Raw genomic sequence first — 27,016 nt, 5'->3', positions numbered from 1 at the left:
GGGTCTTAATATTAAACACGCAGCCTCACTCTCACATCGCCGTGGCCGACTGGGACACTTGGACAGGATGGAGCCGTTGTTTGTGTTATTAACACCTGTGCTTTTCTGTGATAAATCCAAATGTCTGCTGTGCTTAAGGACGACGCACAAAGGGCAGTAGAGCGAGTAGCCAAGAGTCAAAGATAAACATAGCCTCCTTTTTTCTTGCTGCAGCTACTGTTGAGATAATTGTTGGGGACATTTTCATGCAAAGTGAAGACAGAGGGACCAACTGCTCAGGACCCATGTAGTTTGTGCACTAACCACAGCAAGGGGGGTCACCTAGTATATCTACCTTTAAAGGGATAGTTCAACATTTTGGCAAATTGGCCTATTGCCATAACCCCTATAGTCATAGCAGTAGGTTCATTACCTTTAATTATCGGTGCGAACACAATGGAGGTGAATGGTACAGGTCCCCTGTCCCTCATCAAACTCATCAAATACACAATCCAACAACTCCAAAACGCTCTTGTGGAGAAGTTGTGACCTGAACATTTCACCTCGCTATGAAATAATCATGTAACATAACGAGACAGAGTTGTTTTTGAGGCAAATACGTAGCCAGAACTACATTCCAGACATGCCTGCTGGGCGGATAGATTTCAAAAGCGCAAGTAGTTTCAAGTATTTGCATCATGTGTGGTAATGTTACATAATTATACATGATTATTTCATAGCATGTTGAATGTGCAGGTCACAACTTGTCCATGAGAGCCTTTTGGAGTTGTTGGATTGTGTAACAACATGCACGATAAAGGTAATGAATGACAATAGGTGAATTTGCCAAAATGTTGAACTGTCCCTTTAAAGCAACAATTGTGTGACTTTTATGTAAAAGATTTTGGGTAGAGTATCACTACCACAAAAGATCACTTTGAGTTTAGCACAAATGTGCCGCTGCTCCCTGTGACATGCTGCAGATACATTACAGGCTGCAGTGAGTCAGTAGCCCACAGACCAGTGTCAGTAGCCCACAGAGCAGTAGGTCTGGTATACCAGTTGCCTGCATGATGCTCTTATATTTTACGTTGTGCTTAGAGATTGCTTTTAGATTTTCCAGTTTGCATTGTCATTTAAATAAAGTCAACTTTTCAAGGAGAAACGTTGTTTAACTTTTGACTTTGTGCCAAATTGTTCACACACTTATAGCTTTCAACTTTACTGAGGCTCTGAACTTATGATTGCTCTCTTTGCCATAAACAACCTTGTCAACATCTGCACTTATCGTTTACCCCCCGGGAAGCTGGCGTATCCATGCTATTTCCCCTCTTGAAAAATGGCGATCCTTAAAGTAAATGAACATTTTGACTCACAGTATCCATTCTCTTTTCATTTAGCAAATGTGCTTAGCTGTTGCCACGCAACAATGCTTTCCTTAGCTAAACCCCCCATCCCCTCCCCAGCTGGTTCTCTCCTCTTTTCTCTGCGTCTAAAGTCACAATGTCACACTTTTGTGCAAGTGGGGGCTAATTTAACACTCTTTTTTTTGTCATGGTTTGCTATTCGATCCACGTAGGTGCGGGGTAATGAGATTGAATCTTGATGTGCTGGGTGCGTCCCGCTGGCGTGTCTCTCTGGTTGGGGATGGAGGACAGTGAGGAGCCTTCCCTGATATTACCTCTCCCTGCATGAGAGCACGCTGGTCGCTCTGCTGCTCTACCATCCCGCCAGGCCCTGATCCAATAAAGCTGAACACAGGCCTGTGATCGATACACCATGTCCCACCGCCATACACACCTCCAGCTCTGCCCTCATACACACCTATTAGTTGGGGAATAATTGATTGCCCTACTGTTCATTATTCCTTTGATTTGGTGCTTTCATTAAAAAGCCAGGCCACCGTATACGCACAAACCAGCGAGCTCGCACCATCCACAGCTGCTGGAGAAGTGAACGGCGCATGTGTTGTGGATATCATTGAGATTAAGTAGATCCTGGTTCATAACTACTGGTACTGCAGGAATAGCAAGAAGAGACAGTACAATGGGATGAGAGTGTGTGTGAGAGAGGGAGGTATTGTGTGCGTTTCTTTTGTCTGTCTCTGTTTAAATTCATTATATCCTGGAGGCATGCAGAGGATAATCTGCTTGTTTTGTCTTCACTGCCTGTCTCAAAAAAAGAAAAAAAAGAAAAGCAAACTCAATTTTTAACTGGTGTTTACCCTTGTCTTTCCTCCCCACCCTCTCTGTTCCCGTCTCTTCGTACCTTTCACAACACTCTTACTTCTCTGTTTCCACCCATTTACCCCGTCTCGCCTCCATTTTGTCTGCCTTCCTTCCTTTCTTCACTCCTCTTCCTGTCCTCTCTCATCCAGCTCCACACAGACATGGACAGGAATGATGGACGCACAAAGTATGTCCTGCGAGGCGAGGGGGCCGGCTCGGTCTTTGTGATAGACGAGAAGACGGGTAACATCCACGTCACCAAGCCGCTGGACCGTGAGGAGAAGGACGAGTATCGTCTCATCGCCACGGCCACCGACAGGCAGACCGACCGTGCCCTGGAGCCCTCGTCACAATTTATAATCCGTGTGCAGGACATCAATGACAACCCGCCTATCTTTGATGAAGGCCCCTACAGCGCCACCGTGCCTGAGATGGCAAACATAGGTATGAGACCCGGGGTGGACCGTGGGAGGATGGGTTTAGGATGAATTTAGAGCCATGGAGTGGATCATGTCTTATTAATAAATAAATTATAAAATAAGTAATCAAACAAATACACTGATTAAAAACATACAAATGACATAATCATTGAATAATTTAATAGTTGATTAAAAATGTATTGAATTATTTTTTTATTACTGAGAATTATTTAAAGGGATACGCCAAAAAAAATGTTTTATGTCTTGCCTCACTCCCGAGTCCATGACCAGCAGATAGACACCATCCTTTCGACTGTGCGTGCAGTAACAAGGGAGATACGGGCAGAGCTGGCGCACCGCTAATTAGCTTAGCTCAAACACTGGAAGTGCATAGGTAGTGTTAGCCTGCCTCCTACCCAAGCTGAAATCAGCAGTCAGAAGCTGATTTCATTTTAGCTCTAAACTCTGTAAATATATCACTTTACCAACATTTCATACATTTTTAGGTTTTTAGTGTGTCGTTAATTTGTCTAAATACCAGCTGAATTCGGCGCTACTCAAGCTAGCCGTTGTGACCAACGCACTTCCGGTTACTTTCACAAAATAAAACACCTGTTGCCCTTTACATACAGAAAACCATGACGATAGAATTTGTGCTTTTACTTTGAAATAGGAAGCTAACCTACCCTCGATGTAGCTAGCTTGAACCAAAATAAACCGTCTTTGCTTGAACCCTCCGTTTTGACCGATCTTTTTCCGTTACCGGCATTTGACCGCTCAAGATGCCTTACCGGAGAGTTTTGTCAGTTCTGAGATGAAGATCGGCCCACCGGTTTCCGTTTAGAGTTGCTGAAGAGTTTCTCTGATGACTTTAGGTGGAGGCAGGCTAACACTACCTATGCACTTCCTGCATTTGAGCTAAGCTGTAATTAGTGGTGTGCCAGCTCTGCCTGTATCTCCCTTGTTACTGCACGCACAGTCCAAAGGATGGTGTCTATCTGCTGGTCATGGACTCGGGAGTGAGGCAAGACATGAAAAAAAATGTTGGCGTATCCCTTTAAAGTTATTAATCTTTATTACATGATACTAGTTATCATGACAGTGATATCACCAGTGCCCGCAAACCTCGGCTTTCAGCCAATCACACTGTCAGCCCTGCAGCAGGCTAATCTACAGTCTTCAATCAGCTGGTAAATAACACAGCTACAGTTATAGCACCGTAACTAAACTCTTCTTTTATTTATCCTAATAAAGCACAAACACACTCTGAATCAGCTACTTATCTTAGCTTGGAGATATTACTTAGCAATAAAGTGTGTGAGCATCTGCTAGATGGTTGCAGTGTGTCAGTGCTCTGCAGTTCTGCGATTATAAAGATGTTCAGTGAAAGACACAACACACAGAGGACGTGTCCCCCGGTCATTAATTAACTCCTAATTATAGTTTATAGTGAGCAGTAGTAAGAAATGCTATCAAACATGTTGCATATTTGCTTTTCATCGTCACCGTTGTGTTGCACGACTACAATTTTCACATCCAAAAACTAACAAATCACTTTTTACTCTTAATTCAGACTCAATAATAAAGTGTTTGACAGCAAAGGTAGGCTGCGTAGTCAGCGTGAAATGTTTTCAGACAGCAAACGTTTCTCTCTTTTGGTGTTTGTTGCCACATGTCTTGCTCTCTGGCAGCTGGTTAACCGATTGGGAGGCTGAGGGCTGATGTGATTGATACTGACGACACCTCCACTGTCAGGAAAAGTGACATTACAAAATAATGTGTCAGTGGAAAAAAACGCTATCGTGGAATAGTAGTAGGTGTGTTGAACAAAAACAAACACTCGCAAACCTAGAAATTCTATAATGTGGTTTTGGAATGTATATATTATTTCAGTATGCACATTAAAAGAGCATTTTATGTTAAATGTGTAAGTCCCATATCCTTGTTATCACCAAAAATGAATTTGTATACATAAAGTAGTTTTTATCTGCGGTGAAATCTGCCCAAAGCTTTCTCATAATCTGATCATCTGAACTCTCTGCTGTGATCTGTCTTGCTCACTTGTCCACGGAAACCCAGTGCGTTGCTTCTCCCCCACAGTTAGAACATGAATAAATCTCTATCGCGGTGCCATCTGCCACCCAGACAAATACATTTTTCATGATACAAAGATGATTATGTTTAATCTTTAGACTGCAAGACAACATGGAGGTGCTGTTATTATATCTTGACAACTTTGGGGGTTGGTTCTTGTTGGCTCATTTGGTTTCTGATCCTAATTTGACGTGGACTTACGTCACTTGTATTTTTCAAACCTCTCTCTCGCCCTGTCTATACTCTGACTAAATGTGTAGAGCACATTAAAGAGAGTATAATAATCTCTATAATTTGAGAATAATCTCAGTAGCAGGGATTAGAACTTGATCCCATCCTTGACCAGAAATTGAACAAGCAGGTTATTGGAGTCACATTCTATAAACAAACCGAGGCTCTGGCATTTTATTGGTTTGTTGTTTAATCAGAAAAAAGTCCCAGCCAGTCACAGCTGTCAGGCTCCAAAATGATGGATGTCCCACTTGACCACAGCTAGACAGTGTGTTTTATTATTTCTATCTCAGAGGGCCTAAGTGTCTGAATGTATTTTATTCAAGAGCTTTGAAATGGTAGCCTGCATGGCCTGCACACAAACCTCCCTAACACTGAGTGATGTGGAAAACAGCAAATGCAAAAATATTTTTGTTATAAGAGTCTAAATTAAAGCAATAATGGACCCAGTGTTCGACATGTGAAACCCATTAGATTCACTGTAATATAAATACCTATTCAAAAAAGCATCAAGTGGGACCCAAACTAATACTTGAAATACAACTGGTATGTTAATGTAGTCATAGATGTCACAGCTGCAGCTATATAGCCATTACACAACACAGTATTGCCGTAACATTAGTGTCTGCCAGGACTCCATTCAAAGTGTATTACCTTTTGGTACACCATCCTTTTAGCCTTCATCAAAAATGAATCACAAATAAATGGACTTTGTATAGTGGGAAAACCTGCGGCAGTTTAATGGCTTGAATACAATACAATGGGTTCAATACGTGGATCGTTTTCAGAATACAAAGTTGAGTGGAGAGAGGCAGTTTATTTACAGCTATGGATGGAGTCAGAATCCTGCATCCAATATCAAAACAAGTTTACAGACTTAGCTGCAGCTCAAATCCTGAATTTTGATGGACTCATCAAATGAACAGTTGTCATTCTTTCCACGTATTACTGCGCCGGTCACAGCAAATGCAGCAATCTCCATGATTTCACTATTTCCACATTTGCATGAATTTTTATCACAAAGTGCCTTTTATGTCTTACAAAACAAACGTACTCTTCTCTCCTGTCCAACATAAAAACTCTGATTTTTTTATTTTTTAAATAAATGTACGTAAAAAGACAGATTTACGTGAGTACTTTTCAAGTCAAAACATTAACAGCCCTGAAAGCCTCTCTCTGTGAATAATGGCTTCCTTATGGGAGTTTTCATTATTCACATGACACATTCCTGTGTTTCAGTTTTTCTCTGCGCCTTTCTCACTGGTTTCTAGTGGGCGGGGCTCCGTCATACCAAGACAACATCATTTACAGAGCCCTTTAAATGAGAGACTTATGATGGCGAAGGGTCAAAGTCAGAGCGGGTTATGTGACCCACATAGCTTCCAATAGAGCTTGGGATTCAGATTCTTTGTTTACCATCCAGATTGACAGGATTTACTGGCAAACAACTACTTTTCATGAACTGTGCCTTACAAACTAACTGTGAATACTCAATCAGTGACTGATGCTTGAAATATAAATAAATCTTTAGATTAATTTACCTGAATTATTTTCCGACTTTCGGTAGCCAGTATTAATATTGATCCTTACATTAAAATTGAATTAAGTAGTTATAGCCTACGTAAAAGGCTCCTTTCATTCTCATCCTTTGTTGATGCTAGTCTCGGCCGTTATAACAAATCACTGTACTGTGATAAATGTGAGTCATTATACATCTTTTTTCTTCTTTTTCTGTGGGAATAATAAGCATCAATTAATGATGTTGGAAAAGGGGTCAGACGAAATGTTACACTACAGGAGCCTGTTATACAGACAGTAGAACATTTAGTGGTAATTGTTGAAAAACATCTCTAAGTTAATGGCATAACACGTTATGTTCCTTGATGCAAACTAAGACTTAAAAAAATGGTCAAATTAATTTTATCATTTATTTTATCAATCTATTATTAATATTATATTATTATATTAAATTATCTATAATAATAATAATAATGATGAATTTGTAAATAGTTGACATAAGTATCATCCTCACCAGTCAACACTCAACATCATATTCTGTTGCACATGACTGAACATTACTATTTCAACTCTACCAAGGTCTAATTGTAATTACTTACCTGGTTCACAGTGAAGCCTCGGCTGCAGGCACGTTTCTAATACTAATTTACATCCATGAAATATGCTGTAATATGGCTGCTGTTAATATTTCCTAAAGCATTTCACAACACTAATCCTGTTGGTGAAATAACATTCAGCTCTTGTCTGTTTTCACATATGTTAGCTAGCTAGTAAAGTCAGTTAATCTGTTAATCTGCAGGATGGTAAGGAGCTCACACACTGTAAAACATAGTGTTAACGTCCTGTGATAGCAGGGGCTCATGTCAACTTCTTACCTTGTAAAGTGTCACAACTATGCAGCACTGATGCTGCTCCTGGCCCCTAGTGTTGGGAACTATAGTAGTTGACATCTCCATTGTCTGCCATTGCTGAGAGAACACGCCGGCATCATGGAGTCGGTGCAAATGCTGTCACTCTGTCTCCTACTAATCTACTCTGGTCGTACTTTTGTATACCACTCAGGATTTAGAGACATTTCAATGAATCTGGTGACAGTTGGTAGGTTGTCAGTCTAATCTGATCAAACCACACACACACACACACACACACACACACACACACTCAATCATGATGAAGCAGATTAACTGAGTGTTAAACTCTAATACATCATAATATATAATACTTAATATCATAAGATGTTTTGTCAGTTTTGGTGTTGTGTTGTTGCTTAATTAGTCTTAATGACTGTTTCCCATAATACTAGTGCTAATACAGTTAAAGCTAAGTTCAGGGGTTGTAATTCTGCAGACAACTAGAATGATATAACCTTAAATATAACGACAACATGAAATTATCACCACGTTAAGTCTTTAGTCAATTTTCATTTACACATTTATGACTCATGGTTTCACACAAGATGAGTTTTCATTTCACATTGAATAGACCAACATCCTGACTGGTCTTCTATCCATTTTAGACTGGCAGTTTTTATTTTTAATGAGCTGAGCTGATATTGCATTTAAGAGGAGCCTCATCCTGTGCCTTGAGCCAAATTCTAGCACTTATTGCACTGTAATTAAATGAAAATTGAATAACCTGGTCCAATGAATAAACACTTCACTGTTGTGTATCAGTATGATACGTTAATTAGAGGTCAGTTTGATCTTTTCTGTGGTTTTCTCAAGGCTTCAAAAGTCGAAGCTTCTTTCAGAGCCACTCTGCAAACATTTATTAATAGTAGAAATGTGGCAAAGTGGATGGCAGCAGCAGGAGGCAGGAAAGTGAAATATCCTCACCTGTGCTGTTCCTGCAGAGCTTTATATTCATGTTGCACGAGTCTGAATACAAGCACCTGGGGAATCCTGGGTGCCCTTTTCAGATTGTAACTCCTATAGTTTCTTCAATGCAGCTAAAAGCAGCACAAACCAAAGGACATCTTTACCGCTATACCTTCTTTATATGTAGGGCACATGCTTTTCCTCAGCAGTATCATAAAACCTGTTGTGTATAAGGGCTGGATACAGACGCAGCTCTGAAGCAGAATATGCAAAACAAAAATTAATGTTAAAAGTGCATTATATGGTTTTTGTGAAAGTTTTATATGAGTGCTCAAATGCACTTGCTCTCCACTTTTTGTCGGGAGCAGCCAGGTCAGGCAGTTCTGTTCAATTTTATTACTCTTTTTAGCATGAAATTGCATCTCTGTTTCCGCTTGCTCATACCACATAGAGCAGATTTCATGGCTGGGGTTGGCGGATGTGCACGCTCTCACACCTCCCAAACCCAAGAAATCAAATGCAAATGGGAATATAATTTGAAAGCAATGCGGGTAGAATCAGTAATGGATAGATTAATGGGAGATTTTTTTAAGAATACTGTCACCAAAACTGCTTGAAGGATGTGTGAGGCTCAGCTTCTCTACCTGTAGCCATCCTCCAGCAGGAATGTGTTGAACAGACAATATGTTCCATCTGTAGTCTCTAATTGAAGAGATGCACGGCTTGTAATTATACACAGGTCAAACATGGTGGGTTATTATGATTATAATATGGTCATTATTATTATGGGGTGCTCTCAGGTTATGTAATCATGTAAATTGCTTAAACAGACCATTGTTTTTATCTCAGTATTTGCAGTTGTGCCTTGATTATGTGCATATAAATATATATTACACAGATATTACTAACTGAAAACAACATATTTAATCACTTTAGCATACAAAAGAGAGTACAAATAAAAAACAGCTTATATTGTACTATGTAAAAAGGAAGACATAATCTGCCTATTAGGGCTGCTGTCTGTTCACATTTGAGTTGAGCACACCGTGCTGCTGCCGCCGCTGCTGCTCTCTCTCTTCCCAGAGAACAGCAGCTTTTTCAGCAGACTGGACTTTTCCTCTCAGCTCATCAGGAAACTGTCTGCTGCTTTTAGACAGGATGAGGAGAGCGACATGCTTGGCCGTAACTGAAACCCGCCCCGACTCCTACCTGCAAATAATCTATTCCGCCCACTAATATCGTATTCATCCCACTCCAGCCTCTTCTTCCACATTGCACCACAAACCGAAATAAGTCGGTCACACACTAACACACAGTTGCACCGCACCCACACCTCATGTTTGTGCCTGCACCCAGTGTCAGGAAAATAGTCCCTCAGTTTGTGAAGCAATACCCCGTGAAATGCTTTCACTGTAGCAGGAATGGTGGATTCTTTGATATTAATAAATGTAACCACCATGACATCCGAGGTAAACACCTCCAAAATCCATCTGAAGTTGATACCGAATATTTGAGCTGTAGAACTTAAAGGTCCCATATACATAGTTTGAAGGTAGCTGTTTTGAGTCTATATATCAATACTATAGGTTCTACAGTATATTAATACCATGAGAGTATGCTCAGTTTACAGAGAAATATACACAGCCTGTATTCACAGACTAAGCTTTAACATAGGCTGTCAGGACTTCTGTAACTTTGTGATGTCACACCAAAGCAATCACCACCCTCAGTTTTTCCACAAGCTCTGCCCAACTGGACCCACCACAATCTTGCATTATTTAAAGTGTTTACCTGAGATCTACTATACAGTATTTTCACCAACCTGTTGTTTCTTTAGCTCAAATGAGAAGATAATATACTACTCACAGATGGTTTTTGTTCTTACCACAAACCACAAATATCTCTTCTCGCACAAACAATTCTTTTTTTTTTTTTTTTAAAGAAAAGGTCTAAATATACAGCTTTGTAACCCTGGTTAAAGTATTGTCCTGTTTTCCTGCTGGTGCTGATGAATAGCAGTGTCTTTATCGCTTCACCTCCTAAGAAAACACAATGAGAACCAAGGGAGTCATCCTTGAAAAGCTGTAAAAAATTGTGTTTCGGATACAAGAAATAACCTCTTCTTACCCCAATTTAATAAGGAATGGTGGTGGATGGCAAAATTATCTGCTATTCTCAATAAATTCATTTTCACTTGAAAGGTGGTGAGAGAGGTGCATGTCACAGCCACAGTGACCTGATAATATTCCTGTGACTGCTGACAGATCATGCTCAGTGTGACAGGAGTGCTTGGAATAGAAATGAAATAAGATGTAAGGGCAGAGATAAGGGGGTGGGGGGGTGGGGGTATTGCACTCATATTGCAGCGCGATGTTGGAGTGACAATTACTGTCTGAGATTGTAATTCAGAGCATGGCTGCCAGTGAGTGTCTCTAGGAAACAGTTTGTATGTACAAAAAGTCCTCTAATCTCCATTTAAACTCCGGTCTGCCCCTGGAAAATGAGTTCTACTTTGAAGAGCACTCCTGCCTTTTAAAAGCGAGGAGAATTGCTTTCAGGAAAACTTTTGAATTTGCCAGAATTTGCCAGAAAAGACGATATTACTTTAAATAATTCACCCCTAAACTGGTTAGTTTAGAAACGTTCCTTTGGAAATGTGGGGCAAATTTTGCCAGAGGTTCTCTCCATCTGCCTCGTAAAGGTCCCCATTTTCTAACACATCAAGGTTCCTCCTGTGCCGAATTGTTTAATTCAGATTAGAGTAATGACCCTGCCAGCAGCCTGCCAGAGCAGGGCCCAAGGAGAGGGGCCTGACGGAGCCGAGCACTATTTAGTAATCCTATCAGCTGCCCGATGAGTGTCTGCTCCTCGCAGCAGCTCAGTCTTCAGATTGAGTTGTTCAGTCAATCATGGATTCAATATTTACTTGACAATTCAATATTTACCAAGGCGCTTTGCAGCACTCCTGACAGAGGAGATAGCGCTGCGGTGAGGATTCTATCAAAGACTCGTTACATGAGACATTTAAGGGTGATGGAGGGGGGGGGGGGGTCGGCATCTCATCTGAAGCGATGAGACACTGGCGCAACGTGCACTGGAGGCCAGCCAGTTCCCTGTTTGAAATTTGTGTCTGCAAAAGTGTTTTGTGTTGGTTTCACTTGGCTGAGTATACGTAAGTACAGTAGTGTATCTTGCCAGATGTGTAGCAGCTCCACTCGGGGAGAGCAGTGACTCACATTTAAAGTTTAACCTTGACTGTATCTACAGTGTATATATACATATATATTAACATTTGTACACACACTACATACATTATATATACTGTACAGTAGCATAGGAATGAAGGAATAACCTCTCCTCCTTTTCCCAACAGTAAAGCTGTGCTAAAAACATGTGTTCCAGATGCTACTTGATCCTTGTGGAGTGTGACTGGCTGTATTCCACGGCTGGCAGGCTGCATACACATAGATTTGCCTCTGCCGTGCACTTGTTACATTAACCTCAGAGCCAAACTGTTTGATCCCTATGTCTGATTACTTTTAACGGCTGTCAGAAGAAACATTCCTGCCTACTTATCTGCTCGTGTCCCCTTGCACTTATCTACAATGCATACAGTATGGCGAAGGAGAAAAAAAAGACTAAAACATAAAGAGATTGAATAACAGACACTTTGTAGTTTGTGCCAGTCTGCGAGTAAAACTGGACACTTTGAAATAAAAACAGAAACTGCACTTACTGTTTTTTTGTTGTTGTTGTGGTTGCTGTTGTTTTTTTTTAGCTCAAACATGTGTGAAATAGAGCGAAAAAGAATCCAAAACTGGGAATGGATTAAATATAATGGCCAAACATTTGAAAACAGGTTGACAACAGGCTGCCTACTCACTTCCCTGTCTACTTTGACTGGGTGTTGTTGTGTTATTTTTCTCTCTCCCTCTGTCCCAGTTCCACGTGTCTTACTGAGTAGCCCCTGAACTGTGCAGTGACAGTCACAGTGTTCTGTTTTTTCATTTTACTTCACCATGAAATTATGCGTCACGTGCGCCAACAGATGTCAATCACTGCAACTTTGCCACAGCTGATTAAACTTCACCAAGAGATTTAAGATTTAATTTGAATTTAATTCTTGTTTTCTTGTTTCCTGAGATCTTCCCCGAGGTGTCTAGCAACCTTCTACTATTTGTGTGTTTTTTTTTTCCTTTTAATTTTTTACAGCTGTGAGCGGCTCTTTCAGTTCCTTTGGGTCTCACATTATAAGACAGTAGAGCACATAAACAACACACGCAGTTTGTTGTTATGAATGCTTAGAGATTTGAGTTTAGCTCCTGTTTATTCCAACTTGTGTCTCATTTTTGTAGGGTACGCCGACATTTCTGTAGAGTATACGCACACAGGCGGGCACACAAATTCTCTGTTGCTCCCTCTCAGACTCTCTGCGGTACAATCTTTGCAGACTTTACATCTGCCATCTGTCGATAACTCCTCTCATTCTTAACTACCTGTAATGGATCTGCAACTACACTAGATGATCTCAGGCCCCTCCCATCTCCCTCCTTACTTCTCTCCCCACACGCACACATTTTTACACACACTCCCCTGATCTTTCACAGTGATAGTGTCACGGCTTTGATCAGAAATAAAGTAGCAGCTGCTCCCATAAATCCCCTTCTTCCTCTGTCTTGTCTAGTTTGAATCCCACTGGGAATCATCGCTCCCCCTGCATTTATCTATAAATATAGACCCACATGAGCACGCCACATAAAAAATGTGTTTACTGTATTTGATATATTCATACATTTCAATTTTATGTTGGCAAATCCCCCCCCAAAAAAGGCTGCCAAATTGAGTTTCTATGAGATGTTGAGTGATTTAAAGGGAGTAAGAGGGGAGGACCAGTGAGGAGACGAGGAGAAACTGGAGACGGAGAGAAATGAAGCAAGACAGAGGGAATCAAGGGGGGGCATCAGGATAGAGGAGGAAGAGGGTGGGGGGTGGGGTAAAGTATTTTGTCACAGTGCCGTTGAATAGAGATTGGAAAAGGAGTGGCTGAGGAGGATGCAGGTTGAAGTTTTCTCATGCTCTTAAAGTGCTGCTGTATTCTGTTCACTTACAGTAGTTCCAGCTCTGCCTAGTTTTAAAGGGGACCTATTATGCTCCTGTTCCACCAACTAAAATAGTTCCTGAGTGTCTTAAAGACATGTCTGTGACATGCTTCGGTCAAAATACCCCAAAGATCAAACATCACAGCTCTCTGTTCATCCTCTCACAACAGCCCTGTGCAAAACGGTCTGTTTCAGTGGCTCCACCCTTTAAATGCAAATGAGCCACTCCCTCAGCATTGTGTTCCCATGATGATGTCTACTACTAGTAGTACTGAACTGAACTACAAAAAGCTAAATCTGCAGTATGTGAAAAATTCCCAGATGTCGTACTAATTTGTACATTTTCTCCAGTATGCATCTGACCAGTCTACATTGTGTACTGCAAATGTACCCATGACCTAGTCTCAACCTATCCAAAGATGGTAGAGTAGACTTTGCCATGTACCAAAACCATATTAATATAACTTAATAAAATATATTAAAATTTAATGCAGACTGGTTGGTTCTTTTTAAAACATGTATTTATTGATGTAAATGTGGTGATTTGTGTACGTAGACTACAGAGCTCCGCAGCACTGCTCCTCTCCTCTCCTCCTTCTCACAGCTTCACTTTTCATTCAAACTAATGTGACTGCCACAATTGTTAGATTTCATCAATGAGACCAACATTTATCTCCTAAAAAGAATAACCACCCGGCGGTAAGCCTCTAAAAAAAACCTGCGGGTATGTTTATTAGCGATCGTTTTCGAATAAACCTCATGATATGGCACTTCCACATCCTCTAGAACCATTATCCAACATTTTAAACATATATTTATAAGTCTGAAAAGCTGGAAAAGCAGAATAGGTCCCCTTTAACTCTGTCTTCTTTTGCCCCCTCTCTTTCCTTCCCTCTATTCTTTTCTTATTGCCCTCTATTCTTCCTCTCCTCCCTCTCTCTCCCTCTCTCTCCCTCTCTCCTCCCTACAGGCACGTCTATAATCCAGGTGACAGCAACAGATGCTGATGACCCGACTTATGGGAACAGCGCCAAGCTAGTGTACACACTGGTGCAGGGCCAGCAGTACTTCTCTGTCGATCCCCAGACAGGTGAGTGTGTTGATTGCTTGTGTGTGTGTGCATGCGCGTGCATTCGTGTGTGTGAGCGTGCTGCTGTCACAACAGACATGGGCGGAGAAACGCAAAAGATGCGCAGATGTCGAAAAGCAAATACGCGCACACACTCTGCTGAAAAGCAAATATGCTCAAGATGTTGAAGAGCAAACAAGTGAATTCAGCTCGGAATCATGAACCACGTACACACACACACAGCTGATCACTGTGTGTGTATGTGTGTGTATAGGCATGAGACACACACTTGTACTGTGCATGGATGAATATACAAACAGAGGTAGAGTTAAAGGACAATTCTGGGCAAATTCAACTCTGGGCTGTATTTTCCTATCATTTTAGGTCTAAAAGAAGGAATCTGAAGATTTTCAGTTTAATTGCTCCTGTTTTGCGGTAGTTGTGTCTGTTCCCGCATCGCCACGGCAGCGATGAATGGGAGCGGATGGAAGTTCTGCTGCTTAGGCTGTTTACATCCCTCAAAACTGCAATTGTTTTCCACAGACAGCGTCAGATAACATGCACTGAGAAGTTTATATTGTTTAGCAAGTCAAGAATTAATATTCCTGTGTTTATGACACAAACGGGAGCTTCCGACTGCACCTGAACACACCGAGCGCGTCAACTTGGGTCTCGTGCGAGACTCCGCAAGACTTTGAATTAGATCTAGTTTTACAAACATGTCGGCTTGTTTGAAGTAAACAAACTTCTCGGCAGAGGTAGCAAGTAACGAAGTACAAATACTTTGTTACTGTACTTAAGTAGATTTTTCAGGTATCTCTGTACTTTACTTGAGTATTTATTTTTCTTTTTACTTTTACTCCCTACATTTATACACAAAAATATGTACTTTCTACTCCTTACATTGTAAAAACAGGGTCGTTACTACTATTTGAACACTGTACAATCAGCGCGATATAGCCCGTGCGTGTGCATGTGTGCATGTGTGCGTGTGTACGTGCGGTGCGACCGCACGCGAGAGAGACGGCAGGTGGACTGACTGGCAGAGATGAGAGGTGGTGAAACGATGAATTTTTTATTATTATTAGGCTATTATTATTATTTTGTGAGGTCTGTGGCGGGCCCAAACGTTAATTACAGTAATGGGAAACACTGTCTCTGGTCAGTTCAATCTTGATTATTCTGTCTGAACTTTTTTTGTTTAACAAAATTATCAAAGGATGTAGGTTTCATTAAAGGCAAAATTCATTTTTACTTTTTACTTTTACTTTGAAAGTACATTTCAGAGCCTGTACTTTCTTACTTTTACTTGAGTAAAGGAGTTGAATCAGTACTTCTACTTTTACCAGAGTATTTTTTTACACATGTATCTGTACTTCTACTTAAGTACAGAATATGAGTACTTTTGCCACCTCTGCTTCTCGGTGCATGTTTGAGTAGCCATCTGATGCTGTCTGTGGAAAAAAATTGCGGTTTTGAGGGATGTAAACAGCCTAAACAGCGGAACTTGCATCCGCTCCATTCATAGCTGCCGTGGCGATGCGGGAAAAAGACACAACTACCGCAAAACAGGAGCAATTAAAGGGATACGCCAACATTTTTTTTCCCGTATCTTGCCTCACTCCTGAGTCCATGACCAGACACCATCCTTTCGACTGTGCGTGCAGTAACAAGGGAGATACGGGCAGAGCTGGTGCACCAATAATTAGCCTAGCTCAAACGCTGGAAGTGCATAGGTAGTGTTAGCCTGCCTCCACCTAAAGTCATCAGAGAAACTCTTCAGCAACTCTAAATGGAAACCGGCGGGCCAATCTTCGTCTCAGAGCTGACAAAACTCTCCACTAAGGCATCTTGAGCGGTCAAATGCCGGTAACGGGACGAGATCGGTCAAAACGGAGGGTTCAAGCAAAGACGGTTTATTTTGGTTCAAGCTAGCTACATCGAGGGTAGGTTAGCTTCCTATTTCAAAGTAAAAGCACAAATTCTATTGTCATGGTTTTCTGTATGTAAAGGGCAACGGGTGTTTTATTTTGTTAAAGTAACTGGAAGTGCGTTGGTCACAACGGCTAGCTTGAGTAGCGCCGAATTTGATTAAGTGATATATTTACAGAGTTTAGAGCTAAAATGAAATCAGCTTCTGACTGCTGATTTCGGCTCGGGTAGGAGGCAGGCTAACACTACCTATGCACTTCCAGCGTTTGAGCTAAGCTAATTAGCGGTGCGCCAGCTCTGCCCGTATCTCCCTTGTTACTGCACGCACAGTTGAGAGGATGGTGTCTATCTGCTGGTCATGGACTCAGGAGTGAGGCAAGACACGAAAAAAAAAAATGTTGGCGTATCCCTTTAAACTGAAAATCTTCAGATTCCTTCTTTTAGACCTAAAATGTTAGGACTTGAATTTCTCTCCCTCTGTCTCACCCACTCTCTCTCTTTCTCTCTCTGTCTCTCACACACATTTAAACTAACACATCTCCCCCCTGTGCATCCCTAGTTTTCTTGTCACACCTAGTCATCCATCTTTCCCACTTCCATTCTCCCTTTTGTGCCCCCTCCTGTTAAACACCAACACACACACAGTCCGCCCCCTCCACCTCTCCCAGTGTTCCTCCTCCCTGGTTCACTCCAGTATGAGTTGGCAGAAATATATTCATGCTGCCAGGGCCTGTGCACGCCCAACAAAACACAGCAGCAGCCTAATGTTATTATTTCTGGATGAAGCAAAAACAGAAAGACAGTGTTCAAAGAGAGATGTCAGCAAAGGTTTGTGAACTATTTCACAGGACAGATTACAGAGGACTCAAAGGACCTGTCTGCTGTGCGTGCTCTCAATATGCCTCTGTGTCACACATGTCACCCAAGGGCAAAAAGTTTATAGTGGAGCCAATGGAGGATGCTGGCTCTATGCACTCTGAATACATTTTAAGCATCATACCTTGGAGGAAAGTCATAGTTATAGCTGAGTTGATTTTGAAATGTTCTGTCTAATGCTTTAGATGCTGTTTTGATTGACAGCACACACAGAGAAACTTAAGCTCACAATACTTGGCAGATGCAGTTTTCTTCTTTGTATTTTGCAGATGGGAGGATGATCCTGCATAGCAGCGTTTGTTTTGCCCACATGGGTCACAGGTGGCAGATACTTGCGTTTTACTCATCGGATGTCAGCGTCTGGTAATTGAATGCTCTGACATGTAAGGACCTCTGCAACAAGCGAAGGGAGCGGCATCGCTTTTTTTTTTTTTGGAAATGTTAATAAGGGAATATAAGCCTAATTCCACCCAGTGCGTATTAGCCGTGACACTATGCTATTAGACCGGCTTTAGTATTCCGAGCATGTCCACTCTCCTCTCCCCTCGCCTCTGCTCTCTATCTCCCTTTTTCAATCACCCTGTTTCTCATCAGCTCCATCACCAAAGGTCTTATTCAAAATGTTCACTCGCAGCCCGAGCGCCTTCGCTCATATATGCGGTTTGTTTTTGCTTATGAATTCTGCTCAGAAACCTCGACGTACTTCCTGCCGCTTCGTTAGCATTCAAAACAGCCCCGTGTTGAATGTGATTCACCTTGAGCTGCCAAGTCATCCGGGCCGGTGTTTTTTTGGCTGACGCGGGATGAGAGCAGCCAGCATTTGATGTGCAACATCCAATCATATGTAGCAGAATGAGGCCATTTCCACAGTGGGAGGTGATCGATCTTGAATGCGTGTAAACGATGCGTCTTGGTGTGCGCCGTTAAAGAGTGTGAGATACAGAACGAGATTTTACGCCCCGTCAGCGTGTCCACCTGTCACCACACGCTGATTTATTTATTTTTTCCCATGTGAGCCTCCTCAAATGTCTGCGTTTATTCATGTGTGGGTTAATGTGTGTGTGTTTTTTTCTGTTCTGTGTTAATGAGACATGAAGTCACACGTTGTTGCTGGAAAGCATCTCCAAAATATCAGAACATCATTCAGATCGTCTGGTCTCCGGCCTGATGATGCTGCAGTTTGATGTTGTCCAATGAGTTTTGAAGGAGACACATAGGAACAACATGATCCGTCAATTAGAGTTGAAATATTTTCATCATCGCTAAAACTCTAACTACCGTGTGGAGGCTTCACACACCCGGCACCTGGTGACTTTTTACCTTTGATAATGATCAAACATCTGCTGACATTTTCATGTCATAGCATCCAGCTTAATTAGATTAATCACCTGAGAAGCTGTAGCCCTTTTACTTCAGTAACACGAGTTCAGTACCTAATAAAAGAGGGCACCACATTCTAATGAAAGACTTTATAAAGCGTTGTAACTAATGGATTCACTGATGGTGCCTAAATGATTTATTATTACTTCATAAATCAATAATTACAGCTCCTCTGATACTGGCCTCTCTGAGTCTGATATGAAATATCTGAGAGGAAAATGCAAAGATAATATTTTGGCCAATGTGCTCGTTATGATCATGGGAGCTCTTGTAAAGAATTGTACATCTCACAGTGCAAACGAGTCTTTAGTGGTCAAATTACAGACGGAAGGGCCGTTCGTGCAACTACAACTTGTTATGCAACAGCTGACAGATGCTGATATATCTGCAATAGGCCAATGTCAGCTGACACACTGGCCCAGCTGATTTACTGGTGTGTCACCATCTCTAACAGGCTGTTAGCAGGAACAACTTTCGGGTCTCCGGCTTGTGAAAAAAAAAAGAAAAAAAGAAAAGCCACACAGCCTCAGCAAACCTCACTGTGTCCTTTATAGCACAGGGATCCATCGACGTGACCCGCTAATGGACCGTTAGACCAGTAACCTCCCAGAAAACAGCTGCACAGCATCTGGAACTGACTCCATTCAATAACATTGAAAAAAAGTCATGAATGGCCTATTGGAAACAAGAACCCCATAACCTTTTATTAATGACTCACTCACATGTGGAACTTCACACATGATGGAGTCTTTGATATGGGCCATAACTTTCCCAGTTCATAATAGGTGGCCGTAGCTTCAGTTATGAATGTTAATAAGTTAACACAATAAGTGTCTAATAAGATCAAATCCACCACTTAAAAGGACGCAGTTAATCCAGTTGTCTTGCTGATCAGCCCTCAGGTTATGCAGTTATACATGTTATTAATAAAAAAGACTTATTAAAGGCATTCATAAATGGACTGCATATTTTATTACTGATGAGTTGAACGGCTCCACTGAGCAGTGGAGTAAAGGTGGGCTAAACTCAGAAATTATCATTGTTACGGATGCTCAAAGCAGTAATGATTTATTAAACACTAGTAATGCCTTCAGTTGCAGCTTGTAAACAGCTTGCCTTGTTAGAGAGTTGTACCTCAAATGTCTGATAAATAGCTAAACAAGCTGTGATACTACTCTTGTATCTTTTCGAGATAACTCTGTTGTTAGAAATGTGAATAGAGCTGGATGAGATCCCAGTGTGCCGGGAGCTTTTGTTCCAAAACAAGAGCACAGGCCAGAGTTTTGGAAGCCAGAAGGTTGGGAGCCTGGTAATCACCAGTCATAAATATTGATCAAAAAACCCTTTTAGTCATGCATAGATTTATTATGGTCATTTTGCTGCCATTCAGCCACATTAAAAAAACTTTATTATACCTGTTTTAAATGCTTCATGCCCTCCCTGATGCTACTGTGTGTGTATGTGTGTGTTCCAGGTATTCTGCGTACAGCTGTACCTGACATGGACAGGGAGACCCAGGACCAGTATCTGGTGGTGCTGCAGGCCAAGGATATGGGCGGCCACCTCGGTGGATTATCAGGCACCACCACCATCACTGTCAGGCTCACCGACGTCAACGACAACCCTCCACGCTTCACTCAGAGTGAGTTACCCGGCAACTCTTTCAGCCACCCATAGAGAATGAATGACTGCCAGGAATAGAGCGGCACGATATAATAGATGAAAATTGAAAATGTTGGACACGCTGTGTTGTATTGATAGACATATACAGTATGCACAATAGCTGTATGTTCCACCCTACCCTACAGCTACACACTAACCACTCGGGAGCTTTAACACTGGTTTTAAATGCTTCATTACGGCCTGTTGTACCTGCAGATTGGCTTTCATCTCATTAGAACAACATCACACAAGCGAAGTTGCCAATCACCGTGAAGTAACAGAAACGACTTTGGATGACTTTGCCTTGCTTGTATTTTTACTCTCTAATACTCGACGCTCAGAAAAACAAACATTAGGCGGCATAACGGCATAAACAGTGTTTGTTTTTGCACCAGAGGGCAGAAGACTTCTCAGACCTTTTTGACCCGCAGGTACTGTCAGGATTTTCACAGCAGCAGTCAGGCAGAGGAGATTCCTGCAGGGCTGCAAAGTGCCTCATCAAACATTCAGTCATGGATTTCACTCGCCTGTGCAATGATCGGCTGCCATTTCCCACTGCAGCCGCACAGATTATAGGAAATAATCCAACAGCATCTCTAATAAGGCCAGTCCGATTTGTTACACCACAATAAAAAAAAACAACAAACTCAATTTTTAGTAAAAAGTTGTTTTAGTGCAAATGATAGATGGAAAATGTCTGTAGCTGTGTGACTTATAATGTTGATAAATTCAATTAAATTATGCCTCACTCCTGTGGCCAAGCCTTCTGTTGCATATAAAACAAAGATTAGACCAAATTAGCTATTTACATAATGGCTGCCAGTCGCCATGAAGAATATGTAATCAAGTTGGATTATTAGACGTTATTGTCATCGTTGGACATTGCATTATAAATCATCTTTTAGTTATACAGAAGGAGGTTAGCGTGCTGGTTAGATTGACTCCCTGTGCAGCTCTGTGTTTGTCTGCCTCTGTTGTTGGACGAGGGGCAGCCATGTGTCTTAGAGGCCGGTATTAATCAATCCGTTCTCTGGTGCACCTTGAGATTTGGTATGTGTGTCCTTTATTACATTCAAAAGGACACAGCTACTCCTCCTGTGGAGGATCAAGGGAGCCGAGTGGCATTGATGGCCAATGTTCCTGTCATCCTTTGCTTAATGTCATCCTTTCTGCCATTTTTCTTCTAAGCCAGCGCCGTCTCTTCCGAGATAATTTCTGACCTTCCAATTAAAGCGTGGAGAGTTGAAGCTGGGATAGGAAAGTTTCTGTACAGTTACACTCCACTTGGGTTACTATGGGATTAATGGCAAAGATAACTTCCTATTCGATCAAAATTGTGCTTTATTTGACTTGCATTGAAGTGAAGGCAGTTAGTCACCTCTCGCAGGGTAATGTGATAATTATTATAAGTGCTCTATAATTTGAGGAAAAGCTCTGGTTAGTCCTCCCACACAGAATTTGCAGATCTTTTGTAACATTTCACTAATCTTTGTTTTCAGATATTGGATTAGAGTGAGAGTGAGTGAGGCTGTTGAATTGGGAAACAACCTTTTGAAATATTACAAGAACTCTCAAATCTCTGTAGGCGGTGTATCCGAATAAAACCTGACCAAACTGTCGTTGCGTCTCCATGGAGTTTGTAGGCTACTCCACTGTTGGATTTCTTCTTATTTCTTCTCATTAGAAATTGATTCTGCCATTGTTTTTGGCAGAAATGTTCCACTGTCACCATGCAACTACTGAATATAGTTAAAATACCTAGAATAGTTAATGTTTTCCTGTGTGTGTCATATTCAGATTTAGACAACTGTAGTGAAAGGTGTGAGTTTAATGTAATCTGATATCATTACCACAATCAACAGCTCTTTTCTCTGTATTTTTACTGACAGACGTGTGTGTCATGGGAGTGTTGTGCAGACACTGTGTTCACTCCAACCAGTTAATACTGGTGTTCCTGCAGGAACACACTAATAACTGTGTGTGTGTGTGTGTGTGTGTGTGTGTGTGTGTGTGTGTGTGTGTGTGTGTGTGTTTGGCAGCTTTAGAACATCTTGGTTTTCATGTTAATGCTCTTGTCAGGTGACAAACTTAACACATTCACAGTTTTGAATAAAAAGCTCATTTACTCTGACAATGTTGTTGAAGACAGTGCAGTTGCCTCTTGTTGACACCCTGCCAAGATAATTTCTTTTTCTAATATTTGATACAAAATTTAAAAATTACTTGCATATTCAAAAGTTGTGTTGAAATCATTGATTATCTGCCAAACAAGTCATGTTTATTCATTTTTCTATTGCTTTACTTAAGAGTATTTTGTTTGTAAGACTTTAATTTGATAGTTGAGTGTGAGGAGAAGGAAACACTGAATTCATATCATGCCTGTTTTCTGTTAGGAGCTGTAACCAGTCAGCTGCCAGAGCTTTTCCAGTCAGGCTATTTGGACACCATACTGATATCTCATATCTGCCTGATGACATTGTTAACAGCTAGCAGTGATGTTGGTGTCACATCTGTGAATCCAAGAGGTCCAGGCTGCGTTACGGCCAAATGTGAACTCAAATGCAGAAGCAGAGGCCGGATGAGGCGGTGAAGTAGCTTTTTAATGAAGAATAAACAGGCTCACTGGCAGATGAGATGACAAAATAGCAGGCAGGTGTCCAAGAACAAACAACAGGGAAATAAACACAGGTCGCAGCCCCACAGGAAAACTCACTGACTAACATATGTAGGATTCAGCAGATGAGGGAAGCAGGATCACACACAGACAAACTGACGCGGAGAACAAATACACGAGGGAGCCAGGGAAGGTTGGACAGAGGTTAAAGACATCATAGTGGCAGACAGTCACAAACACAGGGAAACTAGACAGAGACGAGAAGTAAAACAGCCAACATTCAATGGGAGTAGTGTCCAAATAAAAGAGGAAATGATAGAGGATTCACTAAAAGTGGCAGAGAAGGTCGGCTTAAAATATTTGTCACAAATGGTTATAAAACAGGTGAACCAAGGTGAGGACACAGGAAAGGAGACAGGGACAAGGTCACAGATATTTACTGGAAGATGGAAGATGAAAAGGAAGCTGGAGCTGGTAGGCAGCAGGAACTGAGCCGGGGGTAAGGGCAGTTAGTGGGTAGAGGCAGGAGACAGGACAGACAGGACTGTAAGAGAGACAGGACAGGATGAGGACTGGGATAAACAGGCAACAAGAAGTGAATGCCGAGGAGCGACACTGGTAACAAATTTGTCTCAAAGCACACAAAGAGAGTCTCCGCTCTGGCAGAGTGGAAGTGTCAGGGCTGAGTTTTTATAAAGGTCTCGATAATGGATCTGGTTGCAGCTGGTGGAGTTCTGCTCCGACTCCAACATAACACACCTGTCTCCACTCATACAGTCAGACACACACACACGCGCGGACATTGGAGATAATGATATCCTCTGAGAGTGTGAGACACATTGAAACTAATCATATGTAAAAATAAAAGTATGTTGTACGCGTCTTCAGAATCGACCCTGAGGAGGAATTCTGATGCAAATCGTTAACAACCAGATTCCAGTGGTTTTTAAGAACCTGAACCTTCTCATGCATCACAGCCTGCGCTGCTCCAGCTGTTTGAATAAGCAGCCACACTACAATAACTAACTTCCAATTGATTTTCATCGTCTCACATCTGCTCCTTTTTTAACTCAGACAGCAGCTCAGAGCTGCGTCCTTCGCAGGCTTCGTTTAAAGACGTCCCGTCTCCTTCAGAAGCTGATTGTTGCCTGTTTTCCCTGAGCAGCGAAGTCTCCATAGGTGGATCCTTGTTGCCCAGGTGATCCAAGGATCCACTGAAACTATATGATGACATTCAGTGCTGACAGAAAGCCTGGACCCACAACGAGTATCTGCTGCATCACTACTGCTGCCTGCACCATCTCTTTATCTGTAGTTTCCAGCTACTGGTTGTTAGGCTTAGGGTATTGAGGGTAATTCTGTCATGATAAACAGCATTGGGCAGTTGTTGGGGCGTCGTTTAGCTCAGTTGGTAGAGCATGGTGCCCCATATACAGAGGCTATAGTCCTCGCTGCAGCCAGCCTGTATCAAATCCTGACTCAGGTACTTTGCTGAATGTCATTCCTCCTCTCTCTGCCTCCCCATTTCCTGTCTGTCTCAACTATACTATCCATTAAAGGCTATATTATATATATAGCCTATAAAAAGTAAGTAGTTATAGTTACTAGTTACTGTCCCCAAAAAGGAACTGAGTTTGTAACTGTATTATATAAGTACATAACTACAATTATAAAAGTAACTAATAACCAGGAAAAGTAACTATTGTGTTACTAGAAAATGCTCAAATGTGTCAAATTCCCACCCCAGGACATCATTAGTTCATTCTGGCTTTAAAGCCACTGGTTTGGACAAGAAACCCACATCACAGGCCCATCCAGAGTTCCAGATAAACGGCTTTTTTCCAACTAGTTGATGGACTGAAAGTAAAAGTATATGTAACGTACACTTTAAAGCCCCAGTATGTAACTTATTTGGCTTTTTATTAGAATAAAATTAAATATTGCTTTCATACATATTTCACTGAAGTCGAATCACACCCACATACAAATGAAAGTTTTCTCGTACCTTAGAATGAGTTGTTACAAGTCGTTACAAATACATAAGTGGGCGACGCACCGAACCGAGGCGGCCATGTTGCATCGACATTTTTTACGTTGAGTGGCAGCGTGACTGTACGTAACCATAGAAACTCAGCGGAGCTGTCGGCTCGGGGAGAAAGTTTTCCAGGTAGCGCCTGTTAAAACTGTCACCACTGTGTAGTGTGAGGACGGACGGAGGCACTGATGTTGCATTCAGGTGCAGTCAGGCAGACGGCAAACCAACCGGATGTCATTTTACTCGACGAGAGAAAGACGGTAAAACGTTAGGGGTGTAACAGTATATGTATTCGTCGTGCCGTCACGGTACGGGGGTCACGGTTCGGTGCACACAGTCACACGACGAATATGTCTGAATGAATATTAAAAAAAAAAAAAAAGTCGAGTCCTCCAATCCAGGTGGCGGTAATGTGCCTCAAAGCTGCCACAACCGTCATAACAGACGAAGAAGAGAGGTGATGAGAGAGTGAAGTTAGAGGAGGAGAGCTGTCTGCTTCATTTATGTTACCATGTGGCTTCTCAATGAAACACAACGGCGGCGGTGGCGGCTCACGACTGGTCGATCGGACAAAGTCCATCGCCGATATTTCACGGATGCGCGCTGCGTCGCTAGAAACGCATCAAACACGTAGCGCATGTTCACCCGCCTCCCCTCCCTCCCTCCCTCCCACATGTCAATCACTGGTGCAAGGAAACAGACAACTTCTGTGCAACAACTTATCCCGCTGCTTTTAAGCCTCTTGACATGAACACCGAACAGGACCAGAAACATCACCAAAGCAACTGGCATCTAGTCTAAATTAACTGTATATATCAACATTGATGTTACAGTACTTTCTTGTTTTTTAAAAATAATAGTTGCCAGTTGTCAAGTGCAAGTTTTTTCTCCTCTAGAATTAATGAATGGCATGATAACACTCCTAATGCACTTGTTTTATTTTATATTCTATTTTTTTTCTACTTTTATAACACAAGACAGATTTTTGTTTTACATTCAGTAGTGTCTGTTGTACCGAAACCGTACCGAACCGTGACCCCTGAACCGAGGTACGTACCGAACCGTGACTTTTGTGTACCGTTACACCCCTATAAAACGTGGGTCAGGTAAACAATACGACATCACCATGACAACATATTGTCACACCTGTATTGTTTTGCCTCGTGCTGGCGGACCACTTGTTTACATAGACGCTTGTTTATCCTGTTACATGCAGCGTCTGTTGTCTGTCTGACGTCTGCCCGATTTCACGTGAATGCAACATCAAGAATACGTTCAGATATGCAACCACACCGCTAGATGGGGGGAATTCTACATGTTATACCTTTAACAGGTGTAATATTTTGTGATAAGACTTCTTGAGTCAAGTAACGGGGCTTTTTATCATCAGTAACGGTAACGGGGGAAACAGTAACTTTTATGATTACTCGTTAGTAAAAAAAAGTAGCGCTGTTAATAACGCTGTTATTTTATAACACCATTATTCCCATCACTGATGCTAAATTAATTTTCTTCCCCAGCCATTATGTTTAGAGGTTTGTCTCTTGGGAACTCAAAAGTGTAGGCTTCACATTTAACACAAATTCCCACAGGAACCCAAAGATCTACTTGGTGGTCAATGGTCACAGTCACGCTGACCTCACAAAATAAGATTTTACTCTTGTGAACATGATATCTCAGTCACGCCTTGAGGGAATTTCTTCATATTTGGCGCAAACATTCACTTGGACTTGAAGATGAACTTAATATCCAGTGTGTTGGATCTGCAGTAATATTAAATAAACTCTTAACCATCTGACAGCTGCAGGAGCAGGTGCACATATCATAGAGTTGTCAGGCTCTGGATGGGCCTGTGATGTGGGTTTCTTGTCCAATTGACCAGTGGCTTTAAAGCCAGAATGAACTAATGATGTCCTGGGGTGGGAGGTTTTGTCGGTCGAGTTGAACCCCCATCAAAGCTGATGTTTTGGCCCAGGCTGTGTGGAGGGCTGCAGGGCTTCTTGGAGGAAGCGGGGGGGCTGATTGTGAACTGTGTGGGTGATGAGGAGCGTCATTGTGCCAGC

The 27,016-nt window shown here is 41.8% G+C and overlaps 1 protein-coding gene across 3 annotated transcripts in view; it reads left to right on the top strand.

Moving 5' to 3' along the window:
- The window catches only part of cdh24b (cadherin 24, type 2b), a 210,312-nt gene that overhangs the window by 106,161 nt on the left and 77,135 nt on the right, over positions 1-27,016 (top strand). For all 3 annotated transcript variants that reach the window (XM_085804927.1, XM_085804926.1, XM_085804928.1), the window contains exons 3-5: positions 2,357-2,651; positions 14,356-14,475; positions 20,117-20,284. In XM_085804927.1, coding sequence (XP_085661053.1) covers positions 2,357-2,651; positions 14,356-14,475; positions 20,117-20,284 — 583 coding nt within the window. The remainder of the gene's footprint in view (positions 1-2,356; positions 2,652-14,355; positions 14,476-20,116; positions 20,285-27,016) is intronic.

Source organism: Trachurus japonicus, chromosome 17 (genome assembly GCF_045865225.1).
Source record: "Trachurus japonicus isolate A0001 chromosome 17, Traja_1.0".
In the NCBI taxonomy this organism is placed as follows: domain Eukaryota; kingdom Metazoa; phylum Chordata; class Actinopteri; order Carangiformes; family Carangidae; genus Trachurus; species Trachurus japonicus.
The sequence above is the reverse complement of the archived record's forward strand: the minus strand, read 5'-3'. Positions and strand labels throughout refer to the sequence as shown.